Below are 15864 nucleotides of genomic sequence, written 5' to 3'. Positions count from 1 at the left end.
CCGGGAAATAAAAGCATTATGCGGCTTTTGTTGACTGGAGGGAGCCACCCGACTTTGCCGCGGTCATTTCTCTCGGGAATGGGACGTCTTTTGCTGGCTACTAAGCCTAGTTCAGCAAAACATGCCTGTGCAGGTGATTGCCTGGAAATCTGCGGGAGGGAAAAATAAAAGGAAATTGAATAAACGAAAAATTGAATAATCGAAAAATCAAAAATCGAAAGGTAAGTGACAGCCCATGCCATTGGGCCAACGTCGACTCATCACCTTGGCGTAACGCTGAGCCCAGCGCAAAGCACGCGCTCGTCGATTGCATGGCGGCATTCAAAGTATTATGGAGCCGGTCATCCGTGTGCCAATGGCAGCCGTCGCATCGCCCGATAGGCGCCTATGAGACAGAAGGTGGTATTGAACTTTCCTCACCGGTTCCAAGCTTCACCTGAATACTGCAGCTCCGGCTTCCTGTTCGATGGTCATGTCTCACCCAAAGAGTGCATGCGGAGGAGGGAGAAGCGTAAGAAGGATACGGAATCCGAAAAGCGAGAATTGTCGCAATTACGCGACGGGGCCCAGTACCTGACTGCCGACGATGCCCCTCAAGGGCCACCACTGGCATGGCGCCAAAGGTCGGCTTGAACACATTCCTCTTACCTTTCGCTGCCCAAATGACCAGGGTTGTGCCCGGTTAGTGCCGATGAGCGGTGCCATGGGCATTCTCTGGTTCTGACGGCTCGGACCGTCGACAGGCATGATTGCTGGCGTGTCTCGCGCCAGCAAATTGAGGAGGTCACCTGTATCGGCCGGCGTGATGGGCAGAAGGACAAGCTATCGCTCGAGATTTGCGGGGGCCCCTGGTGTACCTGCTAGGCTGCCACAGCCACAACGGCCTGAAGGACGTCGAGCGACCGTGCCGGTTGATATCGTGACAGGCCGCTTTCCACGTCACCATCGCATTCTCAGGCGATATACGTCGGAGTGGGGTAGCAGCGCCGAATGTATGTGCGGGGCACTCGAGATGCAGGCCTTTTCCCGATGGGAAAATAAAAATGATATCAACATGTCCTCAGGCGTGGGCTCTCAGCCTCTTTGCCCCTTAGCAAAATCTCGCACCCCACCTGCTTGTTCCTCCTGAGCAATCTGACATCTACCCCTCCCCCTCCTTTCTCGCGACCTGCGATCGATTAGTCAGGTCCCATATCATATCAGGCCCCCTCCGTCTGTTCTTCTCCCCCGGTGTGCGCCATTGCCTTTTCATTTCTGTTGTTATTCTGACTGCGCCTGGATTTCCTGCAACATGTCGCGCCAGCCAAAACTGCGACCTAAGTCACATATCCCAGGCTTCCCAGACGCCATCTACAATCTTGCTGCAGTCTCATCCTTATCGCAGCTTGAGTCTCGCGCAGGCCTTGGGGAGGAGAAGCATGACCAGCGCGTCTTTCGTGTCAAGCGCAAGCATGTGCTGAAGGCATGCGATCGTTGCAGAGTCAAGAAGACCAAGGTTGGTGAAGTGCTGGGTTCTTCTATGTCGTCTTTTGCATCCATCTTGGCCTCAGTGCAGTCTTCGATGGCCAGCCATACTCATTCATGTTAGTGTGATGGGAAACAGCCATGCAACCGTTGTTCGGCCTACAATCATCCGTGTCTTTTCCGGGAAAGAAAAGCCACGCAGACCAAGGTGTACTCTCGAGGGTAAGGCTATGACTTCTACACCCGCTCTTTTGGTATATCCACGTCCTCGGACTATCGAGACTGACTGGCCGCCGCGCATTGGGACAGATTCGTCGAAATGCTGGAATCACACCATTCGCTGGTTGTGAAAGCACTCCAGAGGCTCTACAAATTATGTCTTGACAAAGAGGGGTTCCCTGGCGAGCCTCTGGTCGAGGTCTCGGATGGTCATCCTTTGACACATGCGATTTTGGATCGTCTAGGGCTGATCAAACAAGCCGAGGAGAACCCGGATGAGCCTGAGGAAGATTCGGAAGACCTTCGCTACCTGCGGTTTCTGTCCACCTCGACTGACTGCAGCGCTACAACGGATCCCTCGCCAGAACCGGCCACACCCCCGGATCCTTCCCCAAGTAACTGCAGTCCTATTACCCCTTCATCCAAGGGAAATGAGCCTTGGAAATGGGAGCTGCAGCCTGTTCAACCGCTTCACTCGGGACATTATGGCTACCCTCATCCTGGATACCATCCCATGGCGATGCCCCGACCGAGTTTGGAGCCAACTGGCCTTCCGGTTGAACCTAAAAGCCCAGATATCGTGCCTCCCATGGCCGACCATGGACATTCACTCTATTACTATATGGGTGCCAGCTGTGATGAAGGGCCCACCAAGAGCCGCCTGGAAGCTGAAGTGACAGCTAGGCCGGAATCCCAACAGCCTGCAACGGCATCTGGATTCCCTGTGGTCATGATGAGTGACTATAACTTACATGTACAAGAACATCAGTCCGTTTATCCGCCTCTTCCATCTGGCTGGGCGTATACGTGTGGATAGAGATGGTGTCATGCCATGGAGTCTCTATCCAGCGGCCCCGGTCCTTCTCTTATCTTTTCTACACATTCTTTTTTCGAGCAGGCATCCACTAGCCGTCCATCTCTCATTCCTTGTACGTACACATCATACAGGCTGACTGCCTCTCTTGTCCGCCTCTTGCTTCTGTTAGCCCTGTATCTTGTTGCGTACAGCATCGTGCATATCATAACCTTTGGGTGTTCCTGCGAGCTCTCAGCAATGTTTATCCTACATACCCGGCATGGCGTTTCATCGGTTGTTGGATGACCGCATCATCCAACCGAGACAGGATCCACTAACATGTACAAGCAAGGTCACAGGCGTTGAGGGGTTCCTTCATCGTCTTCGACTTACTCATTCATTAGACCTTGGCCTTAGTCTATAGGCCTTCAGTATCGAGTCTTATCTTGGGCTCGATCATATACACCGGCTTCTACTCGCAGCCTAACTTCTCTTCTGGTCCTATTTTCTTTTCTCAAGTGCCCCAGAATAAGAAATGATAAGCGAGCAGTTTACTATATTATACTACACTACCAAATTATTCATGCATCAATAGGGAAGAGCAGAAAAACAAAAAAAAAAGAGCCGAGATAAGAGGGCTCGGAGACACATGCATCAAGCCCCAACAAGACATGCATGACTCAACAAAGACTTAACTCCCTATCCCAATGCTTGACAATCTAACACAAGCAAAACCAACAAAAAATGAGTCAAAGGTCCAACAGCAACAAACAAACCCATCATGAGGGGTTTGCCTGTATCTGTAATGAAATGATGCAAATCAAAAGCAAGCAAGCAATCAAGCAAACATTCCAAGATCCCATGCAAGCCACACCCGCTACGCAACCGACCCACAAGTGAAGCGCTCATGCGGACCTGCGGTGTATCGCTCAATCAGAAAAAAATAATCAAAATAACCAAATAAAAAAAAATAAAAAAAGCAATGGTTGAATAGCGAAAATTAAACAGGAAATGCAACAACGCAAGCAGAGGTCAGACATGCTCTCCTCCATGCAAGAATCAGAACAAACAAGGTACAGAAAAAAAATTATGGAAAGTATGGTTTTGTTTTCTTTTGTTTTGTATGTATGTGAATGTGTATGTAGTAAGTAGTATATCATGCCAATTAAAATAATTTCCATGGACGTGTAAGAAGGAAGGTCTTTTTTCCTTCTTTGATCTCTTTGCTTCTTGACTCCGTACTCTCAAGCGTTTGATGACTGACTGGCTTAAGCTTAATCATCAATGTCGGTCTCCGTGTTAGTGTCGCTAGTGTCTCCTGCGTCTCCGTCGGTATCACTCTCGTCGTCGGTGGATTCCTCGGACGGCTTTCTGGTCTTCTTTTTAGGGGGCTGGCCGGTCTTCAGGGCCTGCATTTGACCGGCTATCGAGTCTGTAGGTGATTTTGTTAGCATTGAGTGGCTTGCTGGGTTGAAGTGGGTCAGTTTACCTTCGTCGGGTTCACTGATATCGTCTTCCTCGTCTAAAGCAGCTGCCTTGGCGGGGTCGTCAATGTGGAGAGTGACTTCCATCTTGGTGTCGAGACCCAGGTAGCTGTCACAGAGCAGGTTCAGGACGAAGGTGAAGTCTCCGACCTGGGGAGGAGCCTGGAACTGCATCTTGAGGGTCTGAACGTTGAAGGTGGGCTTGCCATCTGCGTCGAACAAAGGCTTGTCGAAAGTGGTAAAGGTGAAGGGTGGCACGGCCATCTTACCCTGCTTGGCGTCGGCCAGGAAGATGTGCCACCGGGGAGAGTGATCGCGAGCCAGGTAGGGGGCGTGGGCCAAGGGGGGCTGAATGGCCTCAACCTTCTCCTCGACCTTGACGCCGTTCACGAGCTTAGTGGTCCTATTCTTGGCAGGCTTACGGCCCATGATGGCGTCGAGGTCATCCTCATCCGGGTCAATGTCTTCCAGTTCGACTGGGTCGACTTGCGGAACGTTCGAGAAGCCAGGGGGGACAAAGCGGGCCTTGACGACCAGTTGGACCAGACTGCTAGGGGTGATAACCTTCTCGCCCATGACCTTGAAGAAGGCACGGGATACTTCGATAACGGGGAGTTGCTTGGCGACGGTAGTGGCTGCGGTGTACTGCTTCTCAGACAGGAGGCCTGCGCCGACTGTGAGGCTGCGACGCTTCTCCTCGGGGATGCTCATGAACTTCTGGACGGTGTAGTGCTCCTTGGCGTCAGCGCCCTGAACGGACTTAACAACCTCTTCGGTGAAGTGAGGCAGCTGCAAAAGAGGTGACGATCCCGGAGCAACAGCTTGGATAAGATGCTGCGATGTGCGGAAAGAGCCCAGAATTGGCCGGACGTTGCCGAAAGCAAGTGCAATGGCAGTAAAGGCTTCATTCAGCGACAAAGCGATGGGTGCAGCTTCGTACTTCTCTGTAGACACATGGATATTAGCAGGCTGTCTGTATACGTAGCAAGCATCACGTACCTCCGTTGAGCGTAGTGTCGTCCAGGTCAATGCGGCCGAGGTAAGCCCACAGCAATGCAAGGGCCTTGCGTCTGCTGGAATCATCCAGACTCTTGATAACATTTCTGTCTTCGGGCGAAAGGAAGGAGGAATCTTCAGCCAGAACCTTCTTCTCGAGTTTGGCCAGTCCAGCATCCGTCTTTGGTCCCTGCAGCATCTCCTTGAACTCAGCGCCAGTGGACAGGGCGTTGACGATGCCGCCATCCGTGATGTCCTCTCTGTACTCTCGGAAGATATCTCCGGCACTTGCGACAAGAACACGTTCCTTGGTGTAGCGCTGAGAGCCATACCACCATTTTCCGACGATGTAGGGCAGGAGCACGCCAAGCAGAGCACCATAGACCAGCAGAGTGTACTTGGAGTTTCCCTCCGAAACGACGAACGTGGGCAGAGCGATACCGATGCTCATGCTTTGTTTGCCATCGGGATGGCCATACTGGATGTAGTTGTTACGCACTTCCTCATCGGTGAGCGCCTTGTAGGCCTTGGTCAGCTCGACGAAACGGTCGTTAAGCATTTCAAGAGTCTCATTCTTGGCGGGGTCCGGGCGAATCTTGTCCGGATGGTAGACAAGTGAGAGGCGCTTGTAGTGCTTTGAGATGGCTCTCTCATCGGCGCTCTAAAAAAAAATCAAGCCTCGATTAGTAAACCCGTAGTGTCTGAACGCGTCCAAAACGCCAGGTGGACTGAGTGCTCACCCTTGAAACACCCAGAATGTCATACGGGTCCCAAACTTTGGGCGTAATCCTGGCAGTGACGATAATCAAGTATACCATCCATGCCATAACAGCGTACCCGACGATGACGGTGACTATGCGCTTGATTCGGCGCTCCTTGCGCAGGCGTTTGCGCTTCTGCGCCTCAATAAGCTCTGCATGTTCCGGCTTGAACTCGGATTTTATCCGGGGAGCGGTGTTTTCGAGACCTGCCAATGGGAGGACGCGTTAGTATGCAGTTGATACGGAGAAAACCTCCGCATAGAGGGTAAAAGGTTTGTACGAACCCTTGCTCGGTCGGAGAAGGTTATATGTGAGAGGGAGTGTGACAAGACTGGTGAGGGTCAGGACAAAGAACGGGAAAAATTGTCCCTGTAAGAAGATCAGTTACGGCAAGCCAAGAATGTTGGATCCGACCGAGCACCTACCTTGTCGTCATAATTGTAGTCAGTAGACATGGTGAAGCAAAATCACAATGGACACGGTCGCCCGCAACGGGCAGAACTGAACAAAGAGGGTCTCCTGGACACCAACTATGCTGCGTGGCAGAAATGTCCAGCAGATCAGAGGGAAAAATAGACGGTTCAGGTGGTAGATTTGAGGAGCATGATCCCTTCAGACGTAGCAAAAGAGTGTGGAAGGTGGAGGAGGGAGGAGAGGAGCACGACGGAGTATCTCGAGATGGGATTGGGATTATCGCATCGGCGCCGGTTGTACCTTGTGATCGACCGTGTCCTTTACGGGGCCGTAGGGGGACCTCACCGCCTGCCCTTCTGAGTCTGGTGGCTCTTGGGCCCAATTATTCAGGATTTCAGGGTCATGCGCTGACTTTTGGGTCGACCTTACTTTATGACTACTACTACTACTTTTATCACATCGATCAATCGTTGCTGTCACTATACTGACATCGTGAAATTTTGGTACATATTGTACAGCTCTCAGGTCTATCTACTAGCATTAAGGAACCCGTATTAACAGGCATACAAGCATTCACATCCAGGCTTCATTTCATCATAAAACTGGTATCCCTCTTTTTTGTTTGTCCCCCATAAATGGACAACAAATAACGCCAGCCCAAACTTTTGATTTTTCGTTTCCTCATAACTTCGAGCATCAGAGCCAGCTCTGGGTATTAGTTGAGAGAACGGAGTCCCCTACACGCTGTGCAGGCGGAAATGCGAAAAGAGCCCATGACAATGCGGGCGACTCACCCGCTCCGTGGGGAATTCAAGCGTCGTCAATGACCGGATGCTGGGTCGGACACGAACTCCACCCACCAAAGCGAACAAGGTCCTCGACAACGCAGAGCCTTTGATCTCAACGTCGCAAGCGTGCAGGTTTCCTCCATGCCAGAAATCACATGGCCAAGCCTTTCAAAAGACCAATCCAATCGCCTCTTTCTTCGTACAGAGAGAGGGATCTTCATTGCTGCAAGTCACGGACTTGGGTCCTCCATTGAAACTGGTTCTCTCGCCTTTTTTCGAGAGCTGGTAATCGTCTGGTTCGCTGATGTCGGGTTTTATCGTAGGGATGGGCCCGTTGGCGTTCGGCTGAGGTTGCGTGCCATCTGGGTATGCCTTCGGTCCCTTTTTCGATTTTTGAGATTTTTTCCACCGCCTGGACGACAATTATGAAAATTGCTGCAAAAAGGCAAATGATATCTGCAGGGAGAATCATCCAGGTAGTGCGTTCAAGGATTGTGGACTGAGATAGGTTGGTTAGAAGCGGTGTTTTGACTATGCTTCCAGGCAGGAGGAGCTCACCAATCGATGTAGTCGAGTCCACCGAAGTACTCCAACATGCGATAACAGAGACCGACATCGTCACCGGGTACGCCGCCAAATAGACGACACTGCTCTGCCTCTAGCGTAGAAGCCTCCATCCTCAGCGCACGGTCACGTTTCTGCCATATCAAATGCCCATAATGCCAGGTCAGGGCGGGTATTTCAGGACAGTCGAGTGCGGAGGGAACAGCTGAAGTGCAAAGGTCGACAGGTCGTGGGAACGGTGCGAACGGAATACTGTTGACACTGCGGTTTCGGGATCGGGGTCGTGTGCGACGTCTGTTGTGCCTCTGGCCCATTCTCCGTCCAGTCGGCGCAAGATGATACCTGTTTCTTTTGGTGGTTTGTAGGAGGTCGTCGTAATCAAAGCCGGTAGGTAGGTCAAGACAAACAATAAACCCGAGGGAATATTGTCCGTATAGCTTTTTATAGGACGGAAAGGAAAGGAGTGACCATCACCCCTGGGAAGGATGAGATGAGGTGAAAAGGGAATCAAAATAAAGGGATCAGGAGATGCATACGGGAGGGCGGGGAATATATATAGTAGTAGTCGAGGATGATGCGAATGGGTTGGAGCTGTGGTGTGACTCACTACATCCCAATAAGGTTACGGAGGCACAGAAAGCAGGACGAAAATCTTCACATCCGGCCCAGGGGATCCACCCAGCATCCCCTACTTCGGGAGTGCCAACTCCACTCTGATGCAGTCTAGAAGCAGAAATACCTAAGCCTGCTTGCCGATGGTGAAATTTGGTCTCATGGCGAACCTGAATTGCGTATGATTTTAGCTCGCACCAAATCGCCTACTAGTGGCCCTACGGAATACGGAGCACAGGGCCGACTCCGTAGTCTCACTTTAGGGTTCTCCTGAGTCACTTATGACCTAACTAATGCCCATTCTTAGTGAGAAAAACCTATTCTTGTCCATGCCTAAGGTTCCTTGCCTTATTGAACCCTGCTGGAGAACCAGTGAGAACCTTCCGTTGCCTTGTACGGAGTTACAATGAAAGAGAAAAGAAAAATTCTGATCTCAGCCCGGCTGCCTAACCCTTTCAAACGAACCAATTGAGTAATTCCCAGTCGTCACCAAGAAAGAAAAAAAAAAAAAAAGGGCCCCCATCATCCACGGTGCGACAAAACCCGGGATCAACGGAATTCGACATCAGGAGACGTTGAACAAAGGGTAAAAGCCACACAAAAAATCACCCAGAAATGGAGTGGTCTGACGCCATGCAAGAAGGTTCTCGGCCCCGAATCAGAGCAAACAAGGTCCTCGGTTACCGTACCAAACCAGCTCCGATGCCGCTTGGCCCCAGTGTGAGGTCATGTGATCTAGATCGGCACGCAATATTCTTAGTCAATTCTTTACCACCACGCACTTTCATCCCCTACCCACACTCAATTTACTATGTGTATTACCTAAGATTAACTAGCAAATCTCTTACTTCCACCACATTCTCAGTCCCGTTTCATCCAGAGCCGGGTGGCGAGCTGTGGATGCCGTACGGGCCGAGCGGGTATTATGACGCGGTTTGAAGGTCCCAAAATTACCTTGCATACCAGGCCCGGCAATCCAGTCAGGAGATGACAACATCCTACCACGGCTACTTCGGCAGCATCGCGACTACGGGAGGATTCGGGCATGCGTTGGGACATGTTGTCAATTCTGACAGGGATTCCGTTTGACGTTTCCTATTTACTCCGCATTTAACTTGTATAGTATCTATATAGCAGATACTTACTATAAGCAGGCAAAGACGTGGGATGCTCAAACCCTATTATTGCGGTTTGCTTTTTTCCCCCGCCCTTCCTCTCCTCATTCTCACCTTTCTTGGTAAGTAAGTAGTCAATCAATAAATCAGACAGGTACCAGGTAGGGTAACTTCCCATCTAAGTAGTTACAAAATCCAATCGAATAATAATCCCTCAAAAAGACCCGGAGACCATATCCCTCATATGTACAAACAGTACTACCTAATAGTACTAACAGGGTTTACCTTTAATCCCCACAAAACCCACGGGAACACAAAAACCCAAATATCTGCAGATCTCGGCGCAAAAAGAGGAAAGAGAGATCGAAAGTCAAAGTTTTTTTTTTTTTTATTGCTCACTTGACGTGGCTCTAATCCGACCTTGACACATGTCTTAGAGCTGCTGCCCGGACGAACTATCTACCTACCTACCTGCCTAAGTAGATAGTTGCTGATGTGTTTGGCATCTAGGTAGATACTCCGTACATGCATGCCTAACCAACTATCTAGTCGAGTGGGTTCGTTTCGTTTGCCTTCCAGTTCAATTCCCATTCATCCGTTTACTTAAACCACGTAGTTGAACGCTGGCCAAACCAAACCCAAACAATCCTCTCAAACCAAACAACCTCGAATATGCAGATTCAGATTGCAAGCTAGACTACCTACGTGGATTATCCCCCATCCCGTGTCGAGACTCGAGACTCTCTTCGGCGGTCCCGTTTCGAGATGCCTCCCCACAAATGGAGAAAGAAAGTGGACGATGAACGACTATAACCCCGGCCCCATCTTCCTCCTTCCCCTTTTCGCAATTCGGTTCTGGTTGGTGGATGTGTAACTGCCCTAGGGCTTAACGGTGGCCGGCGCCGCCCCCTTTTGTTGTTTGTTGACTTGTGGTGGCTTGCGAAGTGCAATGGATGGGGAATAAAGGTGGAGCTCCTCTGGAAAGATCGTGGGCCTTCTAGGTACTACCTAGGTAGGTAGGTACGCTGGATAATGGATTGCTGCAGGGCGGTTATTCGCGGTGTTGCTGATAATGGGGGTGGGGGATGATTTTTTTTTTTTTTTGTTTTTCATTTTTCTTTTTTGTCTGTCTGTCTGTTTGTTTGGGATGTTGTTTGGTGGTGTTCTGAATCGGGTGTACCTGAGATGGTGGGTGGGCTTGTTTCATGCGGTGCTTTGTTGTTTGGTGTTCTTTGGTTGGGATAATGGGCTTCGGAGGTAAAGGACTGGTTGATGGGTTTTGACTTCCTTGGTTGGGAGTGTGTAGGATTGCCCGGTTATTATTGAAAAGGATGACGGAGACAAAACACTACTGACTACTAGGGACCTCCTCTCTGATGGAATCGAGACTGCTGAGGGAATATGGAGTCCCATCTTGCAGCCAATCATGCCATTGTGCAACTCGGATAACACTACTACCAGCAACGCTCCACAGTCCACACACCATGCGAGGGTCTAGACTGGCTACATCATACATAATGAGACTGGCAGATTGCGGGAATTGTGAAACGAGCACTTGTCCACCGCCAAGGATTGAATCGTCGACATGACGGGTCGGCTAATTGTCGATCCCGTGCCGGATGATCTCCAGCATCTCCTGGCCCTTCGGCGCCGTTGTCAAATTCTCATACCCTGTCCTGGTGACTAGGATGTCGTCTTCAATGCGCACGCCACCGATGGGAATGTACTTTTCGGCTTCGTCGAAGTTGATGTACCGTGCTAGCGGCTGCTTGCGAGAATTTGCCAGAGCAAGCTGGGAGAAATAAATGCCGGGCTCGATGGTGACAACCATGCCCTCCTCAAGCAAGGGAACTGACAGGCTCATGGCCGGGATGAAGTCAGGTTTGCAAGGTCTGCCAGACCACCTCAGTCCCGTGATTGGCTTTTCGGACACGTCGTGGACTTCCAGTCCAACATGATGGCCCAACCCGTGGGGGAAGAAAATGGACGACGCCCCAGACACACGGATCTCCTCCAAGGTGCCCTTCTTGAGAACGCCTAGCTTCTGCAGGCCTCCAATGGCGATCTCGTGAGCAAGCACCTGCAAGTCGCGAAACCGCACACCTGGCTTGATGCGCCTAATACACTCCTCCTGCATCTCTTCTACAATGTGGTAGATGTCGCGGGCGTATGAACTAGGCCAATCGGCGGCCAGAGGGAACGTGCGGGTCACATCACTTGCGTAGCACTCCCACTCTGCACCTGCGTCCAGACAGACCAGCTGTCTTCCCTTGAGGGGCTCGTTGTTCTTCATATAGTGGAGGACGGCCGCATTGGGCCCAGACCCAGCAATAATTCCGTATGCTTGGTTCTTTGCTCCGTGCGACACGCAGGTGTCCAGGAAAAGGCCTTCGATCTGGGCTTCGTTGGACATCTTGTGGATCTTCTCGAGGACTTTTCGATGGGCCAGGCCTGAGATCTTGTTTGCGTGGCGTATCATACGAAGCTCATAGTCATCCTTAATCACTCGGGCCGCATCCATTGCGGGTAACAAAAGCTTATCATCTAGGTGAAGCTCGTTGGATAGGATTTCGGGCTGCTGGGAGCTATGGAGGATGTAGATTGGGGAGGCATCATTGTATTTTTTCGCCCATGACTCGACATCGCTCTGTAGGGAAGAATAGTAGCGCACTTTGTCTACGTCAAATCGGCGTTCAGCTTCGTCCGTGGTCAACGTGGGCCCCATCCATATTGTGCGGTGCAAGTCAAAGTCAGGAACATAAAGAATCAGCAAGTCGTTGGTGATGTCGTAGGTCAGAAAGCAATCCGGCTCGTCGACCCCACTAAGATAGTAGAAATAGCGTCTCTGTCGAAAGGGCTGTTCTTGGTCCGAATCGCCCCAATTGACGGTCGGTTTCCCAGCAAGATATATAAGGCCGCTGGAAACCCCCAGCTTCATCGCGGCTTTGCGCGCATGTTGTTTAGCTGCGCCGGACTCCCTGTTAGTCTCGGGGCGTCCCTGAAGGGCGCATAAATAGGGAGAGCAAAGGGGTGGGGAGGGTTCTGAATGGAACGGGTTCAGAATGGAACGGGTTCAGACACAGGACATACCTGGGTACTTATCGACGCCAGCGCCACGCACCGTCACCCGGATATCGCGGAGATCCAGGCCCGCGACAAGCTCTGGCTGGATTGAAACACGCATTCTGTTGCTCGCCAGGGATCTACAGGCAGAGTGGGGACTTAAGCGCCTATATAGACAGGACCGTGACCAAGGGAAAGACGTGAACGAAGGCACACGAAGGGGGTTGTGAAACAGGAAGAGATAAGCCGGCGCCTAGATAGAAGATAGAGAGGAGAGGGACAAGTGCAAATAATAATAATGACGGCCGGTTCCTCCGTCGTCCGTCCGGCGGCGTCAACACTCAACAGGGAAGGAAGGGACTAACTACTACCTACATAGTACTAGTACCTAGTCATACAGCCGCGGAACACCCCAATTACCCGGAATCGCGTGGGTTTGGCGGTCTGGCCAGGCGGCTCATACCGTATCTTACAGGCCGGAGATACCTCTGATTAGGGATTCTGATATTAAGACCCTGATCAGGCATCGAAGAAAGGGACTCGCATCAGTCATCCGTCATCCCTTTTCTTTGGGTCTCTTGGGGCCTTGCATGGGGAGGCATTTCTGGGTGCCAGTCGCGACAGCAGGCATCTGTACTATCTATGTAGAGTTAAATCTAAGCTAAAACGTGGCCCGTCTATCGTCTTCAGGGACAGCAAGAAGAACGAATGCCCGGGCGCTGTCATCCGAACGCATCAATCAAGCGCATCGCCCGGAAGCGTCGCTGCCTTTCGTACCCCCCCCCCCCCCCCCACATGCGCCTCTCTCGCAGTCTCGCTCGCTCTCGTCCTAGTTTCCGGTTGCTGGTTTCTGGGTTCGTTTGACTTCCTCATCATCGCCCGTCTCCTCCCATCTCTCTTCTTTCCCATATCCCCCCCACCTCCCTCCCAATCCATTCCCCTATCTACGCTTTCCATCTATTCCCGCATCCCCTACGGTTACTTTCTCTCGTTATTCGATATCCATTCTACCGTCGTAATCCCGCCACCAGCGAGTCCGTGTCGACGCGAGACCTCCAACCAGTCAATGAACGATGCGGGGATTTGAGGCATCGGGGCCCGGTGCTCTCTTTGATGCTCCCTCGACTCTTGCCACATCCATCCAAGTCAATCCCACCGCCGCTTTGGCCTCTCCTCCGACTGATCCGAAATTGGTCGCTTCGAACATCGAGCATGTTTTGCAAGCAATGTCCTACGACAATGGCGGTCTGGTTAGCGTCAGTGGCAACTCATCGGGTTCTACCGGCAAGGGTATCCTGATAGGCGTCCTCTCGGCCTTCGGTTCGGCCGCAGTCGCAGTTCTTGTTCTCGCGATCTTCTTTTTTTTCAAATATACCCAGCGGGGCAGAATCATACTCGATCGCATTGGCCGACCGGGCGAATTTGACGATGAGCAGGCGTTTGCGCGCGAGGAGGCAGAAGCCTTAGAGGTGATGGATGACCTGACGCGATCGGAATATCTAAGAGCAAAGGGTAAGGTATCCTTGTATTCGGTTGTGGTCTTATCTCTATTTTCTTTACCGGGGCTATCGACGACGATCGGAAGCTGTATTCGATGATGGACGTGCGTTTGTCGCTAACCCAATATGCAGCCTTTATCGAAGCAAACCCACCCGAGTCAATGCAAACCGACATATCGCTATCGCAATTCCTCGCAATACAAGAAAAAGGAGTGTCCGCATGGGAGTTTCAGCCAGAGTTGGAAATTGCCAACTGCTTTGTCGAAGGCCGGACGGAGATCGAGTTCTACGACTCGGAATGCAGTGTTCAAACCAATTTGCCTGTTCCGAAACAAAATGACGTCTATTACTGGGAGGCCAAGATCTATGACAAGCCCGATAATACTCTTATCAGTATTGGCATGACTACAAAACCGTACCCCTTGTTCAAGTTACCAGGTGCGTTTGTGGGTGTTGGGTCCATGACATCTTCCGTCGGTTGCTAATACCTTTCTTATGATGTCAGGTTTCCACAAGACCTCGGTCGCATACCAGTCCACGGGTCATAGGCGACACAATCAGCCGTTCACGCCAATGCCATACGGTCCGCAGCTTTTGCAGGGCGATGTGATCGGCGTAGGGTATCGACCTCGCTCGGGCACGATCTTCTTCACTCGCAACGGTAAGAAGCTGGAAGACGTGGTCCACGGCCAAAAGACGCAGAATTTCTTCCCGACTGTCGGCGCCAACGGCCCTTGTGCTGTACACGTAAACTTTGGTCAGATGGGATTCGTGTTTATCGAAGCCAATGTCAAGAAATGGGGTCTGGCCCCGATGACTGGCAGTCTGGCCCCTCCTCCGCCTTACGGAAGCGAACAAGGCAGCATCCTACTTGAATCAGGCCGGGAGAGTGCAGCTCAGATCTCTCAGCGGGTTTATCAGGATGCCAATAACGCGCGCACGAGTTCGACTGTCCGCGTGGCGCCGTCCGCTAGCCCTGGCCCAGTGCGGTCTCCAACCGACATCTCCCTGGCTCAGCTTGCTCACATCCCGTCGAACGAAGACGTCGGGGAAGGGTCGAGCCGGGCCAATGGCGAGGGTGAGCAGGTTCCCTTATTGCATACGGACGACCTCGACCAGATCCCGCCCCCTGAGTATTCCAGCCCGAACGGCAGTCTCAGAGGCAGCGAGGACCTGCACCCGATACCCAGTTACGATGCTGCTGTTGGCAATCGTGACGGCCACGACCTACCCACGGATGAGACCCGTTGAGGGCAACCGCCGTCTCATTTCTATTGTTATTGTTCATCATCAGTTATTGGCGAAGCGTCTCTTCGATGTGTATACGGCATGTTTCAGCCACTGACTACGTGGGTATATTTCTATTGTTCCTTGATTTTAGCGGCCACGGTCGGCGTTCCACAGGCGGATTCTGCGGGTTAGGTTTCACGGTTACGCCGCTAGACGTGGCAATGATGAATTACGTATATAGGGTCTGGTCGTTTTGTCTTCGTCGCTTGGATCGATTTGCTCGGTTGCGGTCGTGGGAACGAGAGCGTGCCTGTGCCCCATCGACTGCCAGGGTCTCTGGCCGAAGGGGTGAACGGGCCATGTTGTTTCCATGATATCCTTGTTTCCTTCCGAATTCGTGTCAAAAATGGTTGCTATTGAACTGGGCGGATTTATTGCGGTGTTGTCGGGGGGGTTATCTTTTCTTGATCGAACACATACAGTGGCTATTTATAACATTCCCTGCCTGGCGCTTTCCTTCGTGTATGTGTAGCTGCCCTTTGGCAATCGGCCTAGCATACTGCCTGGTGCCGAAAATTGTATGACCTGAGTGACACTCAGCAACGGACTCACTCCCCTTCTTATACAAAATTCATTGTTGGGGGGAGGAGCTCCTTCCGTGGCAGGAGGGCCTCGCCTTGCACCTTCCGCATCCAGAGCGGCCGGCGCGTCATCATCAACCAATCGCTCTCTGCTGCCCGCGATAAAGAAACCGCCTCGATCTCTCTTCTCTTCTTCGTTCTTTGTCGTCCAGAGCTGCATCGACGGGCTCATTTGTCATCATCTACCCACGCCCCCGATAGAGTTTCTGTTCCTTGTT

General features: G+C 51.7%; 5 protein-coding genes across 5 annotated transcripts; 2 read left to right on the top strand and 3 right to left on the bottom strand.

Annotated features, from left to right (window-relative positions):
• Nucleotides 1-1291: 1291 nt before the first annotated feature.
• BO94DRAFT_464580 (Zn(II)2Cys6 transcription factor domain-containing protein) lies at nucleotides 1292-2500 on the top strand (the record flags this gene model as incomplete). The annotated part of the gene is made up of 3 exons (XM_025608073.1): nucleotides 1292-1495; nucleotides 1589-1686; nucleotides 1774-2500. 3 exons carry the CDS (start codon nucleotides 1292-1294, stop codon nucleotides 2498-2500), a joined length of 1029 nt encoding a protein of 342 aa, XP_025468065.1.
• Nucleotides 2501-3753: 1253 nt separating this feature from the next.
• On the bottom strand, nucleotides 3754-6175 carry BO94DRAFT_545790 (J domain-containing protein; the record flags this gene model as incomplete). The annotated part of the gene is made up of 5 exons (XM_025613258.1): nucleotides 3754-4907; nucleotides 4963-5620; nucleotides 5700-5926; nucleotides 6005-6089; nucleotides 6146-6175. The coding sequence occupies 5 exons, from the start codon at nucleotides 6173-6175 to the stop codon at nucleotides 3754-3756; spliced, it is 2154 nt and encodes a 717-aa protein (XP_025468064.1).
• A 1215-nt stretch (nucleotides 6176-7390) lies between these two features.
• BO94DRAFT_585080 (uncharacterized protein) lies at nucleotides 7391-7800 on the bottom strand (the record flags this gene model as incomplete). The annotated part of the gene is made up of 2 exons (XM_025615673.1): nucleotides 7391-7421; nucleotides 7481-7800. 2 exons carry the CDS (start codon nucleotides 7798-7800, stop codon nucleotides 7391-7393), a joined length of 351 nt encoding a protein of 116 aa, XP_025468063.1.
• Nucleotides 7801-10324: 2524 nt separating this feature from the next.
• BO94DRAFT_534592 (aminopeptidase P family protein) lies at nucleotides 10325-12419 on the bottom strand. The gene has a single exon (XM_025611582.1). The coding sequence runs from the start codon at nucleotides 12149-12151 to the stop codon at nucleotides 10811-10813; it is 1341 nt and encodes a 446-aa protein (XP_025468062.1). The 5' UTR covers nucleotides 12152-12419; the 3' UTR covers nucleotides 10325-10810.
• A 930-nt stretch (nucleotides 12420-13349) lies between these two features.
• On the top strand, nucleotides 13350-15026 carry BO94DRAFT_585078 (SSH4 family protein; the record flags this gene model as incomplete). Its single annotated transcript, XM_025615672.1, has 3 exons — nucleotides 13350-13788; nucleotides 13908-14213; nucleotides 14281-15026. 3 exons carry the CDS (start codon nucleotides 13350-13352, stop codon nucleotides 15024-15026), a joined length of 1491 nt encoding a protein of 496 aa, XP_025468061.1.
• Nucleotides 15027-15864: the final 838 nt, after the last annotated feature.

The sequence above is a fragment of the Aspergillus sclerotioniger genome (assembly GCF_003184525.1).
Source record: "Aspergillus sclerotioniger CBS 115572 chromosome Unknown BO94scaffold_12, whole genome shotgun sequence".
NCBI lineage: Eukaryota > Fungi > Ascomycota > Eurotiomycetes > Eurotiales > Aspergillaceae > Aspergillus > Aspergillus sclerotioniger.
Note: the sequence above shows the minus strand (reverse complement) of the source record. Positions and strands in the feature narration are given on the sequence as shown.